Raw genomic sequence first — 21,562 nt, 5'->3', positions numbered from 1 at the left:
TTTTCGAAAAAATCATCGACAGGCACCTTACAGACTACCTCAATGACCAACTTCTCAAAACTTCTCAGTCTGGATTTAGACCCAACCACAGAATGGAAACTGCCCTCATCGCCACCACAGAATAAATCGGCATGATCACAGACAGAGAGGACATGGCAACGCATGCCCTCCTATACCTCTCTGTGTCTTTTGACAATCTTCCACCCCATCTTAATCAAAAGCCTGCATGACATCAGAGTCCAAGGTCCTGCTCTCTAATAGTTCTGTTCCTTCCTGACTGGCAGAATGCAGGCAGTCTGGCACCCTTCAACTTGGACCATTGACATCTTAGCTGGTGAGTCCCTCAAGGACCGTCTCCTGGCCCGGCACTTTTTAATACTTACACCCCCGCTACTTACCCCCCCGCCCCCCACACACACACACTGAACACTGACAAGACAAAAGTCATAATCTTCAGAAAATGCCCATCTCCGATAGAGCTAGTGGTTGACAGAGCTAGGACCAACACCCAACCCTACCACGCAGTTCAAGATCCTTCGGATGGTCATTGTCTTCAAACTCAACATGACTGCAAAAGTCAGTGACGTCACTGCCTTATGCTTCCACAACATGAAGATACTGTTCCACAACCTGAAGATACTGAGAATAATCTTCAAACAGCTACCAATCAAAACCTGGAAAACTGTCACCCACTCCCTAGTCACAAGCCAGCTGAACTACGGAAATGCACTCCATGTCAGGCTCAACAAGCAACTCATCTAGAGGTTGCAGACCATTTAGAACTCAGCAGGCAGAACTATTCTCAGCTTCCAACTCCACGAACATATCTTACCTCATGTCACCTCAAGGAGCTACACTGGTTACCCATACACAAACAGGCACAATTCAAACTCCTCTCCCACACTTTCAAGGCACTACATAGCTCTGGCTCAGCTTACCTCAGCAGTCGCATCTCCTATCACAGATCCTACAGACACCTCTACTTGGCTATCTCCTACTCACACACATACCTTGCAGATCCAGTGGCTGAGCCTTCTCCTAATATTGCTCCTAAAGCTTGACATTTCACTACATATCCAGGCCTCCTCCTCACGTCCTGAATTCCACAAGAAGCTAAAGATGTGGCTTTTTGAGTAGTCTACCTTCCCCAGATTCACACCTGCTCAGCACCAGGATACCCTCCAACACTACACCTCTGGTTTTGCTCCTCCACCACCCTGTGTTTATGCAATCTCCCTTGTCAGCTCCTTTGTCAGTGCTGAATGCACCGGAAATTGTCTTAATGGCACTTTATATGCAGAATTCAATTTCTCCAATGCCTGGAGAGCTCCCAAGGCATATAGAGTACCCACTGTTTTCACCCCCACTCAAGCCAGATGACTCTGTTGGCTCTTTTTGCTATGCCACTAAACCTGTGCAGCACCTTTAGTAGCAAACACGGAGCTGTAGGAGTCCCATCCACCTTACATTTCAAGGAGCGGTTCTAGTTCTATATAGCTGCCTGCTGTAGAGTTGAGGCACCCCAGGTTCATTTCTGCAGATTCAGAATACACTACCAGATGTCTTCAGGGGGTAATTCTTTACACATACAAGTGGTTTCTAAGCAAACTCCTGGGTCAATTCATCCTGCCAGGCACTAGAGCTGAGCAACCCTGCAGTATGACTTGAAATCAGGGACACTCAGTCCTCCCTTGTCGAGGGGTAAATATAATGTTTGATGGCATGTGTAGCTGTAGATACACATGCTTTGCATAAGTCCACCATTTAGTGTTGGGCTTGGACTGTTACAAGTTATTTTTCTTCGAAGAATCTTTTCGAGTCACCAGATCGAGTGGTAACTCCTCTCGGTGATTGTGCGCATGGACATCGAGTCCTTTATTAGATTGTGGTTTTCTCCACCATCTGGTTCGGAAGCGTTTCCTCTTGCTCCGGTGAATCTTGGTTTAGTATCTTTCGAACTTTAAATTTCATCTTTCTATTAACGTCAGTATAGTTATCGGTTGCATTTTCATACTTTAACTAGTCTATCCAAATTTTATTGTCTGGTCGATTTAACGGCTTCAGGGGCGTCCACACCCTTCTTGGGCCTACTTTGACAAATGTAGTCTGAGAATGATAGGCTAATGGAACGTACTCTGTTTCGGTTCTGCCCTCGTTGTCAGTCTAAGTTTCTGTACACTGATCCACACTTGGTATGTAATTTGTGTCTTTCCCCGGAACACAAAGAGGAGATGTGTGATGCCTGTAGGTCTTTCGATCCAAGAGGACCCTCTGGGACTGGAGAGCTCATCGCTTAGAAATGACGTTGAAAATAATAGATGACACACCCGACATCTTCGGAGGAGAGCCAGTGCAGGAAGACGTTGGACACCAAGCAGCCCTTTCAATTTGAGTCTCCGACTCGGACCAAGGTTCAGACATCGAGAGTCAATCCATCTCAGCGGCGCAGTACGTGAGTATGCCAGCAACATCACACCAAGTAAAGACTTTTAAAAAGACTTCTAAATTGGTTGTCGGTCCTCCACTGTCCTCAGGCCGTGGTAAGATCCAAAAAATACATTTGGATGCCCCACCCTCCAGTTCGACACTGAAATTAACAAAGATCAAAATGCCTTCAGCACCGACCAAACAGACATCTGCATCCCAGTCTGTTTCGGGATCAAGTTGAAAATTGGAAATGACAATTTCAGAGCGGAAGGAACTAGTGCCATCTACTTCGGAGCCAACATTTTCGGTTTAAAAAAAAGCATTTGGTCTCGAAGAGATCAGAGCCGAAAACTATAGTGGGCAAAGATTCTACAGTTTCCTCTTTGAAGACATCTTCTGAAGACCCTATCCTTGAAGTGACGGACGCTGGACAGTGCAAAATTCACATACAAAAAGGAACAGGAAGAATCATGGCTTCTCCTCCTATTTCAGTCAAAAGGAGACTTACATTCCAAGAAACATTGGACACTGTGCCTCCCCTTAAAAAAATGTCTCCATAGAAAAAGACAAGGTTACAGAACAACCTCTGCCTTCACCACCTCATTCTGCTGCACTTCCCTCTACTCCACCACCACCACAATCACCTACGACCTTTATTCACCCACGGTGTTCTCCACAAGCATCATCATCCTCACCTCATAGAAATGATCTAAGTGATGTTCCACAAGATGTGGATCCATAGGATCTATACTATCCCTATCCCATTCTCCCTAATGACCCTGACCTTTATCCAGCAAGGCCTTCTCCTCCTGATCATACAACTGCATACAACCTAGTTATTGCACGAGCAGCAGCATATCATAATCTGCAAATGCATACAGGTCCAATCGAAGAGGATTTTCTCTTCGACACACTAACCAACACACACAGTCTCAGTTTCTACCCATGCTACCAGGCATGCTCATACATGCTAATTACATATTTAAAGAACCTGTTAGGGCAAGAATAATCACCCCAAGGGCAGACAAAAAATATAAAGCTGTACCCTTGGATCCAGCTTTCATTAAAAAAAAAAATGCAAATACCACCAGACTCTGCAGTGGTAAGTGCAGCACGAAAGAGGGCTAACAGTTAGTTCACGGGGGATGCTCCTCCTCCAGATAAGGAGAGCAAAAATCTGGACTCAGCGACCAAAAGGGTAGCTGCTCAAACTGCAGATCATTGGAGAAATCCAAGTTCTCAAGCACTCCTACCAAGGTATGACAGGGCACACTGGGATGAGATGGAGGATTTATTGCAACATATTTCTCAGGAGTATCAAAAAAGGGGACAATAGATAATTGCAGGAGGACAAGCCATCTCCAGTAATTCCATCAGATGTGCCATTGATGCTGCTGACACAGCAGCACATGGTGTGAACACTAGCGTTCTTACAGGTAGGCATGCGTGGTTAAGATGTTCAGGATTTAAACCAGAGATACAACAAGCGTTCTTGAACATGCCGTTTAAAAAGGAGCATTTATTTGGCGCAGAGCTAGACACCACTATAGAAAAAATAAAAAAGGACTCTGACACAGCTAAAGCTATGGGTTCCTTATTACCATACGCAGTAGGGATAATTTTCAGAGACCACAATTAAGGGGTGGTTTTAAAACATTAACCCCCAAACCTTCTACCTCAGAACAAAAGCAAGGAACACATATCTATAATAGAGGTCGCTTTAGAGGATCTTATAGAGGCACAAATAATAGAGGGAGAAGCAAAGCATCCCGGTCTAGAGGATCTCCCTCTAATGCAAAACAGTGACTTTTTACAAATTCCCACAGCACATCTCCTGTGGGAGGAAGAATGTCAAATGTTTATCCACAGTGGTACAATATCGCCACAGACCAGTGGGTTCTATTAATTATCCAACATGTTTACTGTCTAGAACTCATCTCCACTCTATCAAATATACCTCCTCGTTTTCACAAACTCTCACATGACCATCTTCTTCTCTTAAAAGAAGAGGTACAGTCCCTTCTTCTCAAAGCAGCTATAATACCAGTTCCCCTATCACAACAAGGGGTAGGAGTATATTCACTATATTTACTTATACCAAATAAAGATGGGTCTTTAAGACCAATTCTCGATCTCAGGCCTCTCAACCTATACTTACTTCAGAGCATTTCCATACGGTCACTCTGCAAGATGTTATTCCTGTTACAACAAGGAGATTACATGACAGCATTTGATCTCAAAGATGTTTATTTTCACATTCTCATACATCCGGCACGTCACAAATACCTAAGATTTGTCATTGCAGGAAAATATTATCAATTCAAAGTATTACCATTTGGGATAGCAACAGCCTTTTGGGTATTCACAAAATGCTTAGTTGTAGTAGCTGCATTTCCCAGAAGGCAACACATTCACATCTTCCTATAGTTGGACGATCAACTCATAAAAGCCAGTACCATCCAAAAATGCCAGCAGCATACTCGAGACAGTAAATCTTCTACACAATTTGGGATTTACAATAAACTATCTCAAATCCCATCTCCAACCTTCATAAATACAGCCTTATCTAGGAGCAATTCTCAATACTCATTAAGCATTGGCATATCCAACTCCAGTAATGTAGTGAATCCTAGTTCGTTTTAATGGGATAACAGGAGTTAGCTTAGCCTCTGGCTTGTAGACTCGTGCCCCCGTCACCTAGTGACTTTTAACCTACTTAGCTTGCTCTGTCTTAGCCCATTTAATTATGTATTTCTTCTAAGATGGCTGCCTTGTTTATAGTTAGGCCACTTGTTATGGGTAACATTATCAGTGTCACCACGCCAAGGCGTCAAGATCAAGCACCAAAGACAAACAAACAGTAGGTGTTCACACTTAGGGATTTTCCCTCTCTATACTTTCGAGGGATTGTTGATATTAATTGCCGTCCCAAGCATGTCTGTTATCTATTGTTTAGGAACACACCTACATCAGGGGACCTTGTAGATCTGTATAAATACATCACACTTTAGACAGATAATCAGAGGGATTCCGACCTGAGTGCATCGCCACCATCTCAGATACCGATGCTGCAGTCGTCTTGATGCTGACCCAGTCTTCGTGTCCCTGCGGAGTCTGAGATAGAGACCTCATTCCAAGGTAACGAGGGTTGGGTGCTTCTCTCATGAACATGGCATTGGCAGGTTAGGCCTTTCACATTAGGGTATTAGGACATATTACATCTCATATATCTTTTTTACATATTGCAAGATGGTGGGGGTCTTTGTAATAATGACTGTCGTCTTCACAATTCTGTTTCTTGCATTTTGTATTATCCTAATCATTGCAGCCCATGCAACTTATCGCAAATTGCAGTTATGTTAAATAAAAACTATTGTAACCATACTGCATCTGTGTCATTGCCTGTGTTTGTATGAGACATAATATATCTGTGAGAAAAGGGTAATCTCCATTTAACCACGACACTCCCTGAGAAATCTTATTCTCGAGTCCATGCGTAACGGGTGCCATAAATCACCTTTTACTATTGTGTTTCTGGTGAGGTGCTGCTAGTGAGCCGGTAAGGTTAGGACAACAGTTGCAACTTGTTGTAAGAAAGACGTAGTCGCTTACAAACAAAAGTACTGTCATCCTAAACCAGGAGTCTTGCCCAGAGCAAGAGTCCAAACTACGACATGGTGCCACCAACGATGGTGTTTAGGCACTAATTTACGGATACCCTGACTATCACTGTCTCACAGACATCAGGTACCCTTAGTACCATTATACGGAGACGTCCGTGGTCTTTGGGAGTGTCCTCCTCAGCTGAAAAGGTATCACCTGATTAAGCTGAAGGTTGTTCGAGCACAAACTAATAAAAGGAAATTACTGTCCCTATCTGGTGTTCCATTTCTCTAAACAAATATGGCTGCTGCCATTGACATTATAACACAACATTTATTAACGCATGGCCTTACAGATGAGGGCGGGGATGTTACTCTGATGATAGAAGCTAATGAAGCATACCAAACAGAAACATTTTACTGTTGGGTCACCTTTCCTGAGGTTAACGAAAGAACGCACACATTTCACACATATGAAGTTGCAAATGTACCTTTACGGTACCAAGCATACCAGTATCATGAAATATCGCTCACAAACCAGGAGCATCAGAACTGGTTCGAAGGCGCCCTACCACATGTACTACATAGAGTGAGGTTAGGTCCCTTAAGTAATGATGGAACTCTGTGGCTTATGTTTGCCACATACACACCTCACCCAGGCTTACAAAATATGCAATAGCAGATTTACGAGTTTTGTATAATGAATTAGTGGCATTATATAGACGATTAGTCCAGTTCGTAATGCGAACATTGAACACAACACCAGCGCGTCCAGCACCGCCAGTAGCTGGTGGTTATCAATTGGCTACAGGGATTAATCGACAAACAGTGCATACTATTATGGGTAAAGTGCCCACGGAACGGGAAACAATACCGTTCTGGATTGCCCAGAAAACGAATCAGCTGGAAGCTGTGTTTCCCCATACGGGACCACAGGAAAAACATAGATTGCTCACTATGTGCATGCCTTTTGGGATGGTTCCCTCGGTGGATGACTGTGCCACATGGAGTACAGTCTTCGCTGCCATATATACTACCGCACATGGTACCCCGACACTTGCCAACTTGCCAGAAGTGTTAAAACAAATACAAAATGAGCATGGGGCTGCACCAGCCCTGGATTTGGGGATGAAATTAATGCGTAACTTTGACGCCGTATCCTCGATAATACTCAGTAATATTAAAGGGGAAGCGGTGGCACTGGCAATTCGCCAGCGTCTCCGGGAAACTCCACACCAGGAACAAGAGAGACAGCTACCGAAAATAATTTCCGATACCTATACTAGTATAGGACGGGATAGTTTGGGAGCCAAACCTAAAAAATTGGAAATACAAGGTACCGTCCATAAGGAGGGTACAAAGAAGCGCTGGGACAAAAAAACAAGATTTCAAAGAAAGAAGAATTAAGAGAGCTGATTCTCCACACCCGGAGAACTCCGAAAGGAGATATAATCTCAGAAAAAGGGAGAACGTTAAAACTACAGACAGATATACTTATTCACGTCCCTCTCGTTCCTTTCAGGACGCACCGGATAGATGTAGCGAGAGAGGGGGCCGTCAAGATCGACGTCCGGAATATGTGAAAGAGAAGAAAGACTCGCCGCAGTCTACCATTAAAAAAGAAGAAAAAAGTGCTCAACAAAAGCCACAGTTTAAAAAGAAAAAGGTGGCAGCTCTGACAGTTAAAAATGCCAGTAAAATTGAGAACGCTGTTGAGGAACAAGACGTGGGCAGTGACTCTGTTAGACAGTGCGGCAGAAGTCACGATATGTCGTCTGAGTCTGAAAGATCATCTGGATGTGACAGCAACTAGCGCTTACATCACGGTTGAAACAGTTGATGGCCGCGTTCTCCCCCCCGATAGGGTTTATTATTTAAGAATTCAGATAGAGGGAGACGTGGAGCGCACTATTAGTGTGGTATTTTGGGATGAATTTACTAGTGATATCCTATTGGCCGAAAGAGATTGGCCACCTAAACACGTCCGCAAGCTCCCTCCCGCATGGGGAAGATGTCATTTTGCCTTCTTTCTCCGATCTTGTTCCAGAAGCAGATAAAGAAGCCTATGCTTCTGAATGGGCTTTAGCGCAGGCACCTGCACTGTATCGCAATCATGTAGGTTGGGACAAGGAGTCTCCTTGTCATATTATTCCCGTTAGGTCTACACCCCAACCGCAGCCACACTACCCTGTTAAACATAAAGTGAAAGTTCCGGTGAGGGAAATAATATCACAACTTGAGTACCAGGGTGTAATTGAGCCCTGTACATCTGCAATGAATAATCCGTTATTCCCTGTTGCAAAGCCAGACCATTCATATAGAATAGTCGTTGATTATAGACACTTAAATAGTCATACACGCACGTATGCTATACAAAATTCACACAGCACAGCACTGATTAACAATATAGTGCGTAAAAAATATAAAACAACATTAGACATATCTAATGGATTCTTCTGCCAGAATTTAGCACATGAAAGTCGGTACCTAAGTGCATTTTCATTTGGCTCTCGGAAACGCTTTTGTCGTTTACCTCAGGGCTATAAAAATAGCCCAGGCCTGTTTTCAGCCCATGTTACATCAATATTGCATGATATTGATTCTGAGGCATTGTCCTATGTGGATGACATATATCTCAGTGACGACGTCCTCGACATTCATCTTGCAAGGGTCGATCGGATCATTTTGGGGTTTGCAGACCTCGGTTATAAATTCAATTTTAAGAAAAGCAAGATAGCCTTTCTTAGTGTATTATTACTGGGATATGAGCTGTCAAACGAGGGGAAGAGCCTGGCCTCGCACTTTCTAGAGAAATGTGCTCAACTACAGCCTCCAAACACACTTAAGAAATTGCAGTCATTACTGGGTTTCTTCTATTTTGGCAGAACATACGTTCCCGATTATGCAGAACGCATCAAGCCACTTTATGACTTAGTTCAGCCCAATTTTTCTAACAGACGCTGGAAAATTGAACACACGCACATCCTTAGAGACATGCAACAGGACATGCTAGAAGCTAAACACTTACGTGACAATAAAAGAAACTTGGTCATCAGAATAATTGCTGGTGTCCTTGGATTTACTTATGTCACCTTTAATGAGGATGACACGGTACCCATAGCCTATAATTCTCATTTATACTCAAATGCTGAACAACGTTTTGCACCTGCAGAAAAGATTCTCCACTCAAACCGTCAGTACAAGACATAGTTTGCTATTTGCTACATTTACAAAAGGCCAAGTTAGCATACTCTTCTATTAGACTTCACTTAGTAGCTACAGCTGCTTATCTCCAAAACAGACAACATATTTCTTTGTTTAGAATTCCTGTTAAGGCATTTATGGAAGGACTTAAAAAGAATGATTCCACTTAGGGTTCCTCCAGCTCCACTATGGAACCTTAACATTGTCCTTACTAGGCATATGGGTCCACCATTTGAACCTATTCATTCATGCTCTTTGCAATTTCTTTCATGGAAAGTTGCTTTTTTGGTAGCTATAACTTCACTATGAAGAGTAAGTGAAATAGAAGCATTCACTTTTCAGTTGAGTTGACTGTCTTTTTCCCACAATCAGACTCAGTTGCTGAAAGAGCTCTCTATACACTAGATGTTAAAAGAGCTCCTATGTATTACATTGACAGGCCAAAAAGTTTCAGAAAATCAAAACAACTTTTTGTAGCTTTTTCAGTGGCTCACAAAGGTAATCCAGTTTCAAAGAATGGATTAGCTAGATGGATAGTCTAGTGTATTCAAACTTGTGATCTTAAAGCTAAAAGACAATTACCAACAACTCCAAAAGCACAATCTACGAGGAAAAAAGGTGCTTCTATGGCCTTTTCAGAAAACATTCCAATAGCAGATATTTGCAAAGCTTCTTCTTGGTCTACACCATACACATTTACTGAACATTATTGTTTAAATGTTTTAGCTTGTCAACAGGAAAATGTTGGCCATGCAGTCCTTAGGACCCTTTTTCATGCTTTACAGTCTATGCAAAGTAGACATCTGTTCGTGATATGTAGTGCTGTAGATTCACATGTGCCCTCCCTCCTCCCCGGAAGCCTGTAGTCGCCGTAGTACAAAATATTGTAAATATGTATATACATTGCATGGCCATCTCTTTTTCATTTAATACATTTATATATATGTGTGTGTGTATATATATATATATATATATACTTGTGACTCAAAAAGATTCTTTGAAGAAAAACAACTTGTAGCACTCCAAGCCCAACACTAGATGGCGGACTTATGCAAAGCATTTGAATCTACAGCACTACATGCCACAAACAGATGTCTACTGGGTAAGTAACATTTTCCTTCTCCAGCGCCACACACCTCCTACCAGCACTCCTCAGCAGTCAATAATGTGGATAAATCCTAAAAGAAGGGTCTCTTGAATTGTAGGTGGATATTTGCAAAGAAGTAGAGCATTCTATTCAGTAACACCATCTTGGTGAGGGTCACCTACCCCATGACTGACGGAGGCAAATTTTTTATTTTCTGATATATATTTGAAGATGTGGAGTGCTTCTCCTAACCCATATACTTCTCTCGGTCAATAAAAAAAAGGCACAACTTCGGTGTATTTGAGAGGCCAGATACCTCTCCAAGACTACTTTGTTTGTCTAGCAGCCCCTCAACACAATTTCTCAGGTATAGCAGGATAGTCTGCATACAGTGAGATGATGCAAGTGTGCCCATTGATCTGTATGACCACCCATTCCCCCACTAGTCTTATGCAGCATGCCATGGGCTCCATCATGGGTTATCAGTGCAAAAAGCAATGGGGAGAGAGGACAACCCTGCCTCGATCCCCATTCGACTGGCCAGGTCTTCAACACCTCCGTGTCTGTTTTCAAACAGGATGTTGGCAGGGAGTATAACAATATTATCTATTGGCTAATGTTGGCACTGAAGTACATCCACCGCAGGGTCTGCCGGTGAAATTCCAAGCCCAGTGTGTCAAAGACCTCTATATCAATGTTGGGTTACTGTTACTCAGTTCCAGCTAGACTGGGCAGTACTTATCATATGGAACAATCTGCGAACATTAGAGGTAGTGCTCCTACCCATAACAAACCCACTTTGGTCCTAGTGAATCAAGTCTGGCAATACTGTGAGCATCCTATTTGACAGGATTTTCTGTAAAATGTTACATTATCATGTCTAATATCCCAGTCTGCTTTCAGCAATACCACTGTTACAGCCTCCCTTATAGTGGGTGAAGTTCCCCTCTCTCAGAGGATGGCTGGTAAAGATCAAGGAGCCGACCAGCTAACAGCTCCTGAAACACCTTATAGAAATCCAGGAGTCCATCGCTACCCAGCGCCTTGCCTGTAGACAATTGCATTGAAGCCAATTTAACTTTGCCTAGTGAAGTTTGTGTTTTTAAGGACTACCACGGCTGCGCATCCATCATACTTAGTGCTCTGTGTATAGTAACTGGTAATACTGGATGCCAAATTCACACTGTACCATTTGCCCATTGTCTCCACGAATTACCTTGATGTCTTAGAGCAAGGTGGCAGAGGGGCCCGTTCTCGTCACTAGGCGACCTGTTTTATTGCCATCAAAGTGACCCTGGGACAGGTATTCTCATCTGGTGTCATCCCAGCAATTGAATTAATTCACTTCCAATGCTAGGTATGCTGCAAGCTATTAGATAACGGTGAAAATGGTGAGGCATAAGAGCTGAATTTCAAGCATATTTATGTGTTTCTTAGTACAACAAGAATCACTCCAGTGCTCTGCAAGGAGCACAGTTCTCAACTCCTGGACTCCCGTGGTCTTCCCTAAGCCTTGCAACCATCCCAAGTGGAGTGCCTGCAGTTATATGGTTGTTAAAGCACCACTTCTTGTTCCTATTTTCTTCCATTCAACCAGGAAACAGAGCTGTGTTGCCTGCTTGTAGGCCAGCTTATATGGGAGAGTCAGCCCTCCAAGGCTCGGTGGTAAATGAGTCTGCTGGACACCCCTTGGCTTTTCTCCTGCCAAATGAACTGTTGATTGTCATTGAAAACCGTGGGACTCACCTGAAAGAGATAAAGCAATTTAGGAAGAATCTTCTTTCTAACAATGGCCATCCCAGCCAGGAGAAGTCGGTCACTTGCCATTAATGGAGTCCTTGCCTCAACTCTATTGAAAGTTTACAGCACAGTGCTCAGAAACATAGAGGGTGCTATTTGAATGCTTATTTTGTTAACTTCCTTGGAGTCCAATCGGATAAGGACCAGCTTGCACAGAGTGTTACCCTTTCATGATGGTGGGTATAACAATACAGCTTTGGACTTGGTAAGATTAATTTTAAAACCAGACCTGGCTCGGAAGATCACTAGTTCTGTCTATGGACAGGATACTGAAGTCAGGAGATCCATCAGAGATATCATGATCGCTTCTGTTTAGAGATGTCGGCCAATCTGAATTCCTTTATTGCTCTCCTTAGCCCTAGTAAAGTTCTCTCAGAGCTTGATTTTACGAGTGAAAAAGAGAGGTGAAATAGAACAACCCTGGAACGTGCGCTATTTGAGGGCATGACTGGCAAGTTTATACCATTGACCCTAATGTAGTCCCTGAGAGATTGATACCTCTCAAGGAGCCATTTAATAAAACATAGGCCAAACCCTTTGGTGGGTATTATTTGGGCCTCATATCCAGCTTAGTTTGTTGAGTGGCATGGGTTCTGTCACAGTTTTAGACCCCCAAATTCATTTAAATGACACTCCAAAATAGAGGCAACCCATCTTCAAAACATTTTGTGAAATGTAGTAGATTACTGTTAGGGTCGGGGCATTTACCCATTCTGAGCCCCCTAATGGTGCTTATGCTTTCTGTGTGATGGGACCATCAACAGACTCCACACAGCCAGCAGGTATTTCCTGGATGAGTTGTGTATGTGCATATTGACCTGGGAGCTAGGGAAGACAATGGTTCTTCATTGTAAAGCTTCTGATAAAAATCTCTCAAGGCAATTGATATTGTATTATCAACACTCTCACAGTGTCCCCTTGGTCATTTACTGCGCTTAGTAGGACATGAGGACACTGCAGTTCTGAAGTTCTAAGGTGGGACTTTTCCGCCTGAAGGTCTAGGGTGTGTGCCTGGAAATAGTATGTCCTTATTTTCTGCTATTTTCTGTCAATGCGAATTGTTTGTGTTCAGGGTCAGAAATGCCCATTTGATGTTTCTGGATATTCCTACTTCTCAGCCTTTACACTTTTGAGATGGGCTTCTGCCAATAGCTGGAAACCCCTTAAGACTGCATTGAACATATGTCAAAGCCTGCCAACTGAAACCACACCCATGGCAGCATCTGCTTTGTAATAGCTAATCCTCTTTTCATTCCCTTTACGAGTGACCAGATCATATAGGAGGTACTCTTAAGGTTTCCAGGTAGAGTGACATTGTGAGGTGTGAAATCTGCCTCTCTAGGGGTGATGAGTCATCTGAATTTATGAAACATTTTGTGTTGCAGAAATGTGCTAGTTTTGTTCGGTCAGTAGTGTCTGTTAACAGCAGTGATTTGTTTTGTTACTTTCAAACTTAAATGCATGTGTTCTATCAAACGTGTGACCATTCGAGTTATTTTGTGTTTAAGTGAATGTTTTCTACTTGAAATATTTCAGTACAAAAATAGAAAAAGAAAAAAGGGAACATGCAAAACAACATGGAATGATACGCACAGAAATAACTGGAGCGGAGATTGCAGAAGAGATGGAGAAAGAAAGAAGGTTGTTTCAGCTCCAAATGTGTGAAGTAAGATCAATAAAACTGTTTTTTCTTTGTCTCTGTATTACATCTCACGCCACTGATGTACACTAAACTTAGGTAGAAGAAATAATAATAATGTCAGCATTCTTCTCTTAAGCTCTTGGGGTCAGGTCCACTGATAAAGTGCTTATTTATATTTGTACTGTATTTTATCCATTGTGGTAAAACAAACAACCAAGTAAGCTGTTGGTTTAGATTTTCTTTTCTAACACATTCCATTAGGTAACTTTTGCAAAGGATGAATTAAATATATTGAGCAAAGTGTTCATTCACACTAGGAGGCTAAAAGCATGAACAAATAAACCAAACGTGTGATACTTTACGTACATCCATTCATCTTAAACATAGTAGATTTGAATCTAAATGGTCATTATCATTCAGTCTATAGCTGCAGTGCCATCAGTATCCAATAAGACTTTTAAATATTTACCTTCAAAATAACTTTAAAAATTTGAAAAAATATTGAAATCATTTTGTTTCAAGACATAAAATTTACACTGCTACAAAAAGGGTTGGGGGGAGTATCCCCTGTAATTCAGCCTTGCAGTTGCAATGCTGTTACACACCGAGTTCCTCAGTACATTTTCCTGCTCAAACTAGAGAGAGTGCCATGCCCACCTCTCTCTGCCTGTGGCATAGGTAAGTCACCCCTCTAGCAGGCCTTGCAGCCCTAGGTCAGGGTGCACTATACCACAGGTGAGGGCATATGTGCATGAGCACTATGCCCCTACAGTGTCTAAGCAAAACCTTAGACATTGTAAGTGCAGGGTAGCCATAAAGAGTCTATGGTCTGGGAGTTTGTCAAACACGAACTCCGCAGTTCCATAATGGCTACACTGAAATCTGGGACGGTTGGTATCAAACTTCTCAGTATAATAAATGCACACTGATGCCAGTGTGGGATTTATTGTAAAATACATCCAGAGGGCATCCTAGTGATGCCTCCTGAATACCAGTCCGACTCCTAGTGCTAGACTGACCAGTTTCTGCCACCCTGTCACAACCAGACGAAATTCTGGCCACAGAGTGACAAAGGCACTCACCCGCTGTGGCCAGAATTTTGTCTGGTTGTGACAGGGTGGCAGAAACTGGTCAGCCTAGCACTAGGAGTCGGACTGGTATTCAGGAGGCATCTCTAGGATGCCCTCTGGGTGTATTTTACAATAAATCCCACACTGGCACCCTGGGGGACCCCTCACTCAGCACAGACACACTGCTTGCCAGCTTGTGTGTGCTGGTGGGGAGACAATGACTAAGTCGACATGGCACTCCCCTCAGGGTGCCATGCCAACCTCACACTGCCCATGGCATAGATAAATCACCCCTCTAGCAGGCCTTACAGCCCTAAGGCAGGGTGCACTATACCATAGGTGAGGGCATAAGTGCATGACCACTATCCCCCTACAGCAGAGGTCTCCAAACTTTTCAATGTTGTGCCCCCCCAGTTGAAAAATAAAAATCATTGGGCCCCCCCGCAGAATTTTTCACAATTATTTTATAAAAATGGCAATGTTTAAATATGTGTAAACCTATTTAAACAGTGCAGTTAAGTACTGTTACCTTTTTAAAACTGCAATAACATGCTTCTGCTTAAAACAAAGGCCTGTTATCTGTATAATATTTATTTTTGGCCAGAGTCTGGGGCCCCCCCCCTGGGATCACTTGAGGCCCCGCTAGGGGGGCCCGCCCCCCAGTTTGAAGACCTCTGCCCTACAGTGTCTAAGCAAAACCTTAGACATTGTAAGTGCAGGGTAGCCAAGAGTATATGGTCTGGGAGTCTGTCATACACGAACTCCACAGCACCATAATGGCTACACTGAAAACTGGGAAGTTTGGTATCAAACTTCTCAGCACAATAAATGCACACTGATGCCAGTGTACATTTTATTGTGAAATACACCCCAGAGGGCATCTTAGAAATGCCCCCTGAAAACATACCCGACTTCCAGTGTAGGCTGACTAGTTTTGACAGCCTGCCACACTCCAGACATGTTGCTGGCCATATGGGGAGAGTGCCTTTGTCACTCTGTGGCTAGTAACAAAGCCTGTACTGGGTGGAGGTGCTTCCCACGTCTCCCTGCAGGAACTGTAACACCTGGCGGTGAGCCTCAAAGGCTCATGCCTTTTGTTACAGCACCCCAGGGCATCCCAGCTAGTGGAGATGCCCGCCCCTCCGGCCAATGACCCCACTTTTGGCAGCAAAGCTGGAGGAGATAGTGAGGAAACAAGGAGGAGCCACCCACCAGTCAAGACAGCCCCTTAGGTGCCCTAAGCTGAGGTGACTCCTGCCTTTAGAAATCCTCCATCCTGAGATTGGAGGATTCCCCCAATAGGAATAGGGATGTGCCCCCCTCCCCTCAGGGAGGAGGCACAAAGAGGGTGTAGTCACCCTCCAGAACAGTAGCCATTGGCTACTGCCCCCAGACCTAAACACACCCCTAAATTTAGTATTTAGGGGTGACCCTGAACCCAGGAAATCAGATTCCTGCACCCTACAACAAGGACTGCTGACCTGAAAGCCCCGCAGAGGGCTCAATGGATTAACTCCAGACCAATAGGTTTTATATATGAAAATATTCTTTCTTAATTTATTTCTAGAACCACAAGATTCATTCAGCAGGTAAGTACATTAAATGAAAGGTACTTTCCATAGTAATACTTAGAACTTTGAATGGAATCGAAAATGTACACAGGTTTCTTTAAAATGGCAAAAAACTATTTTAAAAGTGGACAGTTCAATTTTCAACAGTTCCTAGGGGAGGTAAGTAAAGTACAGTTTTGAGGTAAGTAACAAACTTACGGGTTCAGTCTCTGGGTATAGGTAGCCCACCATTGGGGGTTCAAGATAACCCTAAACACCCAGCACCAGCAACACAGGACCGGTTAGGTGCAGAGGTCAAACAGGAGCCAAAATAACGTGGGCTCCTATAGAGACAGGAGGTACTCCAGTCCTAGACTGCTTGCAGGTAAGTACCGCATTGTCAGAGGGCAGACCTCCGGGGTTTAGAGGAGCACTGGAGGGGCCCCAAGCAGGCACCAAACACGCACCCTCAGCGGCACCGGGCTGCTCGGTGCAGGGTGCAAACAGGGCGTCTTGTTCCCAATGGAGCTCAATGGGCGGAGCAGGGGGGTCACTTAGGCTCTGCAGCAGGGCACAGGAGTCTCCTCCGGCAAGCCACCAACTGGTCAGGGAGGAAGGCCACCTGCTGGTCACTGCTGCACTGGTGGTCAGTTTCTCTCAAGTCTGGGGGCTGCGGGTTCAGTGCTTCTCCAGGCGTCGGATATCTTCGTCCTGGAAAGTCGCAGCCAAGGGATCCTCGGGATTTCCTCTGCAGGCGACGTCGTGGAAGGGTGGAGAGGCCAGCGCAGGGTGGACACTTGGTCGGAATCGCCTGGAGGTCTTCTCTGGCTGGTTGGTTCCTCTGGACACTTGCCATGGGGCGTCGGGTGCATAAGTAGTTTTGGACTCACGCTTCTGGAGTGAGGTGGGAGTCCCTTTGAATATGGTTGCTTTTTCTTCTTGTTGGACAGGTCCGCTGTCCATGGGAATTTCTTGGTCCTCTGTGGTGCAGGCAGTCCCTTGGAGGCTTTTCAGGGGTCGCTGGTCCTGCAATGCGTCTTTTGTAGCTTTTTAAAGCAGGAGACTGGCTGGTTGGGCTGGGGCCGAGTCAGTTGTTGTCTCCTTCTCTTCTCAGTGGGGTTTTCAGCTCAGCAGTCCTTCTTCTTTCTTAAAGTTGTCAGGAATCTGAAGAGGTGAGTTCAGGGCCGCCCCTAAATACCAATTTTAGGGGTGTGTTAGGGTCAGGGGGCACTAGTCAATGGCTCCTTGTGCCCACTCTCTCTGGCGAGAGGGGCATATCCCTATCGCTATTGGTCCTACTCCTACAAAACAAGATGGATGATTTCTCAAGGAAGGGGTCAATTCAGCTATGGACACCTTAGGGATGGTCCTGGCTGAGGGGGTGACTCCTCCTTGTTTTTCTCATCATCCCTCTGGACTCGCTGCCAAAAGTGAGGGCTCGTCCGGAGGGAGGGGGGGCATCTCCACTAGGTGGAGTGCTTTGGGACGCTGTACCACCAGGCTTAAGCCTTTGAGGCTCACTGCCAGGTGTTACAGTTCTTGCAGGGGGAGATGTGAAGCATCTCCACCCAGGACAGGCTTTGTTTCTGACCACAGAGTGCACAAAGGCTCTCACCCCATGTGGTCTGACTTGTCTGGAAGGGGCAGGCTGGCAGAGACCGGTCAGTCCTACACTACCAGGCTTGCTGATATACAGGGGGCATCTCTAAGATGCCTTCTATGTGCATTTTTCAATAAATCCCACACTGGTATCAGCGCAGGTTTATTGTGCTGAGAAGTTTGATACCAAACTTTCCAGTATTCAGTGTAGCCATTATGGTGCTGTGGAGTTCATAACTCCCAGACCATATACTCTGTATGGCTACCCTGTACTTACAATGTCTATGAATTGACATAGACACTGTAGGGGCATAGTGCTCATGTAGCTATGCCCTCACCTGTGGTATAGTACACCCTGCCTTAGGGATGTAAGGCCTTCTACAGGGGTGACTTACCTATGCCACAGGCAGTGGTTTGTGGGCATGACACTCTGCGGGGAGTGCCATGACGACTTTCATTTCTCCCCACTAGCACACACTAGCCCCAAGGCAGTGTGCATGTACTGAGTGAGGGGTCCCTTAGGGTGGGATAATACATGCTGCAGCCCTTAAGGACCTTCCCTGGCCACAGGCCCTTGGTACCTGGGGTACCTTTTACGAGGGACCTAACTGTCTGCCAGGGCTGTGCCAATTGGGTAATAAAGGTACAGTTTTCGGAAAGAACGCTGGGGCCTGGTTAGCAGGGTCCTAGCACACTTCCAATCAAAGCTGGCATCAACACTAGGCAAAAAGTGAAGGGGTAACTATGCCAACAGTGGCATTTTCCTACATCCAGGAACCATTGCTCCCTCACATTCATCCTGATATCTCATTTGATTAATTGGCAATATCCTTCTGTGGTTCTCCTACCTTTCTAACCAACATCTGTTTGTTCACATGGGTACCTCCAGATCACAAAAGATCTCTATCACCTGTGGAGCCCTCCATGGTTCGATACAGTCTCCTGTCATTTTTTACCTTTACATGGACCTGTGTGGTGCTCTACTCACAGATAACAGCATCAAGATTCACCAATATGCTGATGTCACACAACTCTATGTTAAAGTCTCCTCTGCTTCAGGCATCCTGCGCTTCAGACACTGTTTGAACATCATCCAGACTTTGATGTCCAGCACCTATCTGAAGCTCAATCCAGCCAAGACAGAATTCCTGTATTTGTCAAGAACAACCAGCTACAGTACAAACCTAACACAATGGTGTGAACCTTGATGTCTTTAAATCCCTACTTGACCTAATACCAAGTTACTTGAATTCACCCAGGACAGCAACCTCATCATCAAGAAATGCATTAAAACATAAACCCAAAACAGCCTGGTACTAGCTCCCACATCTAATGAAAGTCAAACAGTTTCTTCTTGAAAACTACTTTAAGACTGGTGTTCAAGCTCTTGTTCTCTGGCTTCTGGAGAGGTGTAATGCCATACTCCATGGCTTCCCAGACTCCACCCTTGCACCCCTTAGGGGCATCCTATATGCTGCAACATGTCTCATCCAGGCCCAGAAGGATTATGATCACATCCTAATGCAACTCCATTGGCTTTCCTTGCCAGCCTGCACCATCTTCAAAGCCAGCTGCATCACTTGCAAAGCAGTCTCATATAGCATCCCCAATTATCTTGTAGACAAGCTTACCATCTCTGAGGTCTCTTGGCACACCAGCAGTCAAGCCCATCACGCTGCAGACTAAGAACTGCAAAATTAAAAACAAGACAGCAAGCTTTCCCATCAATGTACCTAGGATGTGGAACAACATCCATAAATCCGCCAGGACCGCCTTAACTTTGCTCAAGTTTAGGAATGAGTTGAAGACTTAGCTCTAAAAAATACTACATCAGAATGTATTAACCCTCGAAAACCCAGCTTCATCTCCTATTACTCATTGACTTTATGCTGGTCTTTGACTTTGTACAGCGTTTTTTTTAACCTATGGTCGCTTTAGAGAAATACCATATACATACGTAAAAGAAAGCATTTAATACTTACACTATCATTGCTGGTCCGATCATTATTGACTGTAGAACAAGCTATCATCGCGAAGATCTAAATTGACATTGAGTTACTCTACACTGAGATGTTCAGCCTCTGGGCATTTTTATCATCTGCCGACAAGTTAACTTCAGTGAAATCTAAGGTGTTAGCCCCAGTTGCTATCAGTCAAGCATCAAATTTGAAAATACTCTTTGATTTTTCTCAATTCTTTGTCCAAATACTTCTAAATATGCTTTTCAATTCCTTAGGGTCTGTGATGAATATGCTCATTCATGATAGGTCTTTACTGATGCGGAGTTTATAGTGCATGCTGCAGTATTTTTCACAGTGTATAGCTCCGTCTCAACTTTTACAGCTTCAATTAGTGGCTCCAACTGATGACAGTATGGTTAATTAGTCGGTTGAATCCACTAACAGAAGCTGAAGGAGTGGAGGGAATTAATTTGATATATTTAACCCTACAGCGCTATTAATTTGAAATAAATATTTCATTATTTTAAATAAATTAATGTTCAAGGCATGTTTGGCTGTAGATACACATGCTTAGCATAATCGTGCCATCTGGTGTTGGTCTCGGAAGTGTGCACGTAGTTTTTATTCAAGTCTTTCAGGCCACAAGGTAGAGTGACTCCTCCTCTTGCTGATAACGTGCTTGGACATCAACTTTGTTTGATTGTTTTCTTCCGACGTATGGTTTGGACGTGTGTTCCTCTGCTCCTCTTCGATTCCGTCATTTGTCCCGTCTGTACCTTACTGGCGGTATTGATTTAGATTTATTTAGATAAATTTGATTGGCAGATTTTATCTTTCAGGTTTTCTCCACATCTTGCCTACCCGGTGATGGAACAAAGGCCCTTCCAATTTTGGCAGCAGTGTTTACGGCAAGTACCTGTTCCCTGATCTCCATCAGATGTGTAACTTGTGCCTCTGTCTGGACCATCAGGAAGCATGCAAGAAGATGCAGCGGTATTGACAAGCTTGACTTGTGGAGATGACCCACCTCAGTGCAGACGACACACCGGCCCTTTGTTGTGGAGCCGAAGACCCTCAGGAGGATGCCCACGCCAATCTGTCAACAGTAAATGAGGGTTCCTTTTCACCTGAATACAGCACAGGCTTCGAGCTCGAAATGCAGGATATCACACTGGAGCAACCTGGGAGTACAGTGTCCCCTCCATCTTAGCCACAACACCAGCGACCTATTGCAAAAACTCTGGACCAATGAAAATCTTCATTTGGGCCACAATTGCCCTCCGGTCATGGGGGGCACTGAGCAGCTGTGTTGGATACGCCCAGCCCCGGCGCTGAAAAAACAACAGAAGACACTTTATCGAACCAACTCTGTAAGGAAATGCCTCCTTGGCATGGTTACCCCATGACTTTTTGCCTTTGCTGATGCCAAGTTATGATTTGAAAGTGTGCTGAGGCCTGCTAACCAGGCCCCAGCACCAGTGTTCTTTCCCTAACCTGTACCTTTGTCTCCACAATTGGCACACCTTGGCATCCAGATAAGTCCCTTGTAACTGGTAGCCCTGGTACCAAGGGCCCTGATACCAGGGAGGGTATAAGGGATGCAGCATGTCTTATGCCACC

At 44.3% G+C, this 21,562-nt stretch overlaps 1 protein-coding gene across 6 annotated transcripts in view; it reads left to right on the top strand.

Moving 5' to 3' along the window:
• The window catches only part of ASAP1 (ArfGAP with SH3 domain, ankyrin repeat and PH domain 1), a 1,537,410-nt gene that overhangs the window by 521,849 nt on the left and 993,999 nt on the right, over positions 1-21,562 (top strand). For all 6 annotated transcript variants that reach the window (XM_069220757.1, XM_069220758.1, XM_069220756.1 and 3 more), the window contains one exon: positions 13,657-13,786. In XM_069220757.1, the coding sequence (XP_069076858.1) occupies positions 13,657-13,786 (130 nt within the window). The remainder of the gene's footprint in view (positions 1-13,656; positions 13,787-21,562) is intronic.

Source organism: Pleurodeles waltl, chromosome 2_2, assembly GCF_031143425.1.
Source record: "Pleurodeles waltl isolate 20211129_DDA chromosome 2_2, aPleWal1.hap1.20221129, whole genome shotgun sequence".
Classification (NCBI taxonomy): Eukaryota; Metazoa; Chordata; class Amphibia; order Caudata; family Salamandridae; genus Pleurodeles; species Pleurodeles waltl.
Note: the sequence above shows the minus strand (reverse complement) of the source record. Positions and strands in the feature narration are given on the sequence as shown.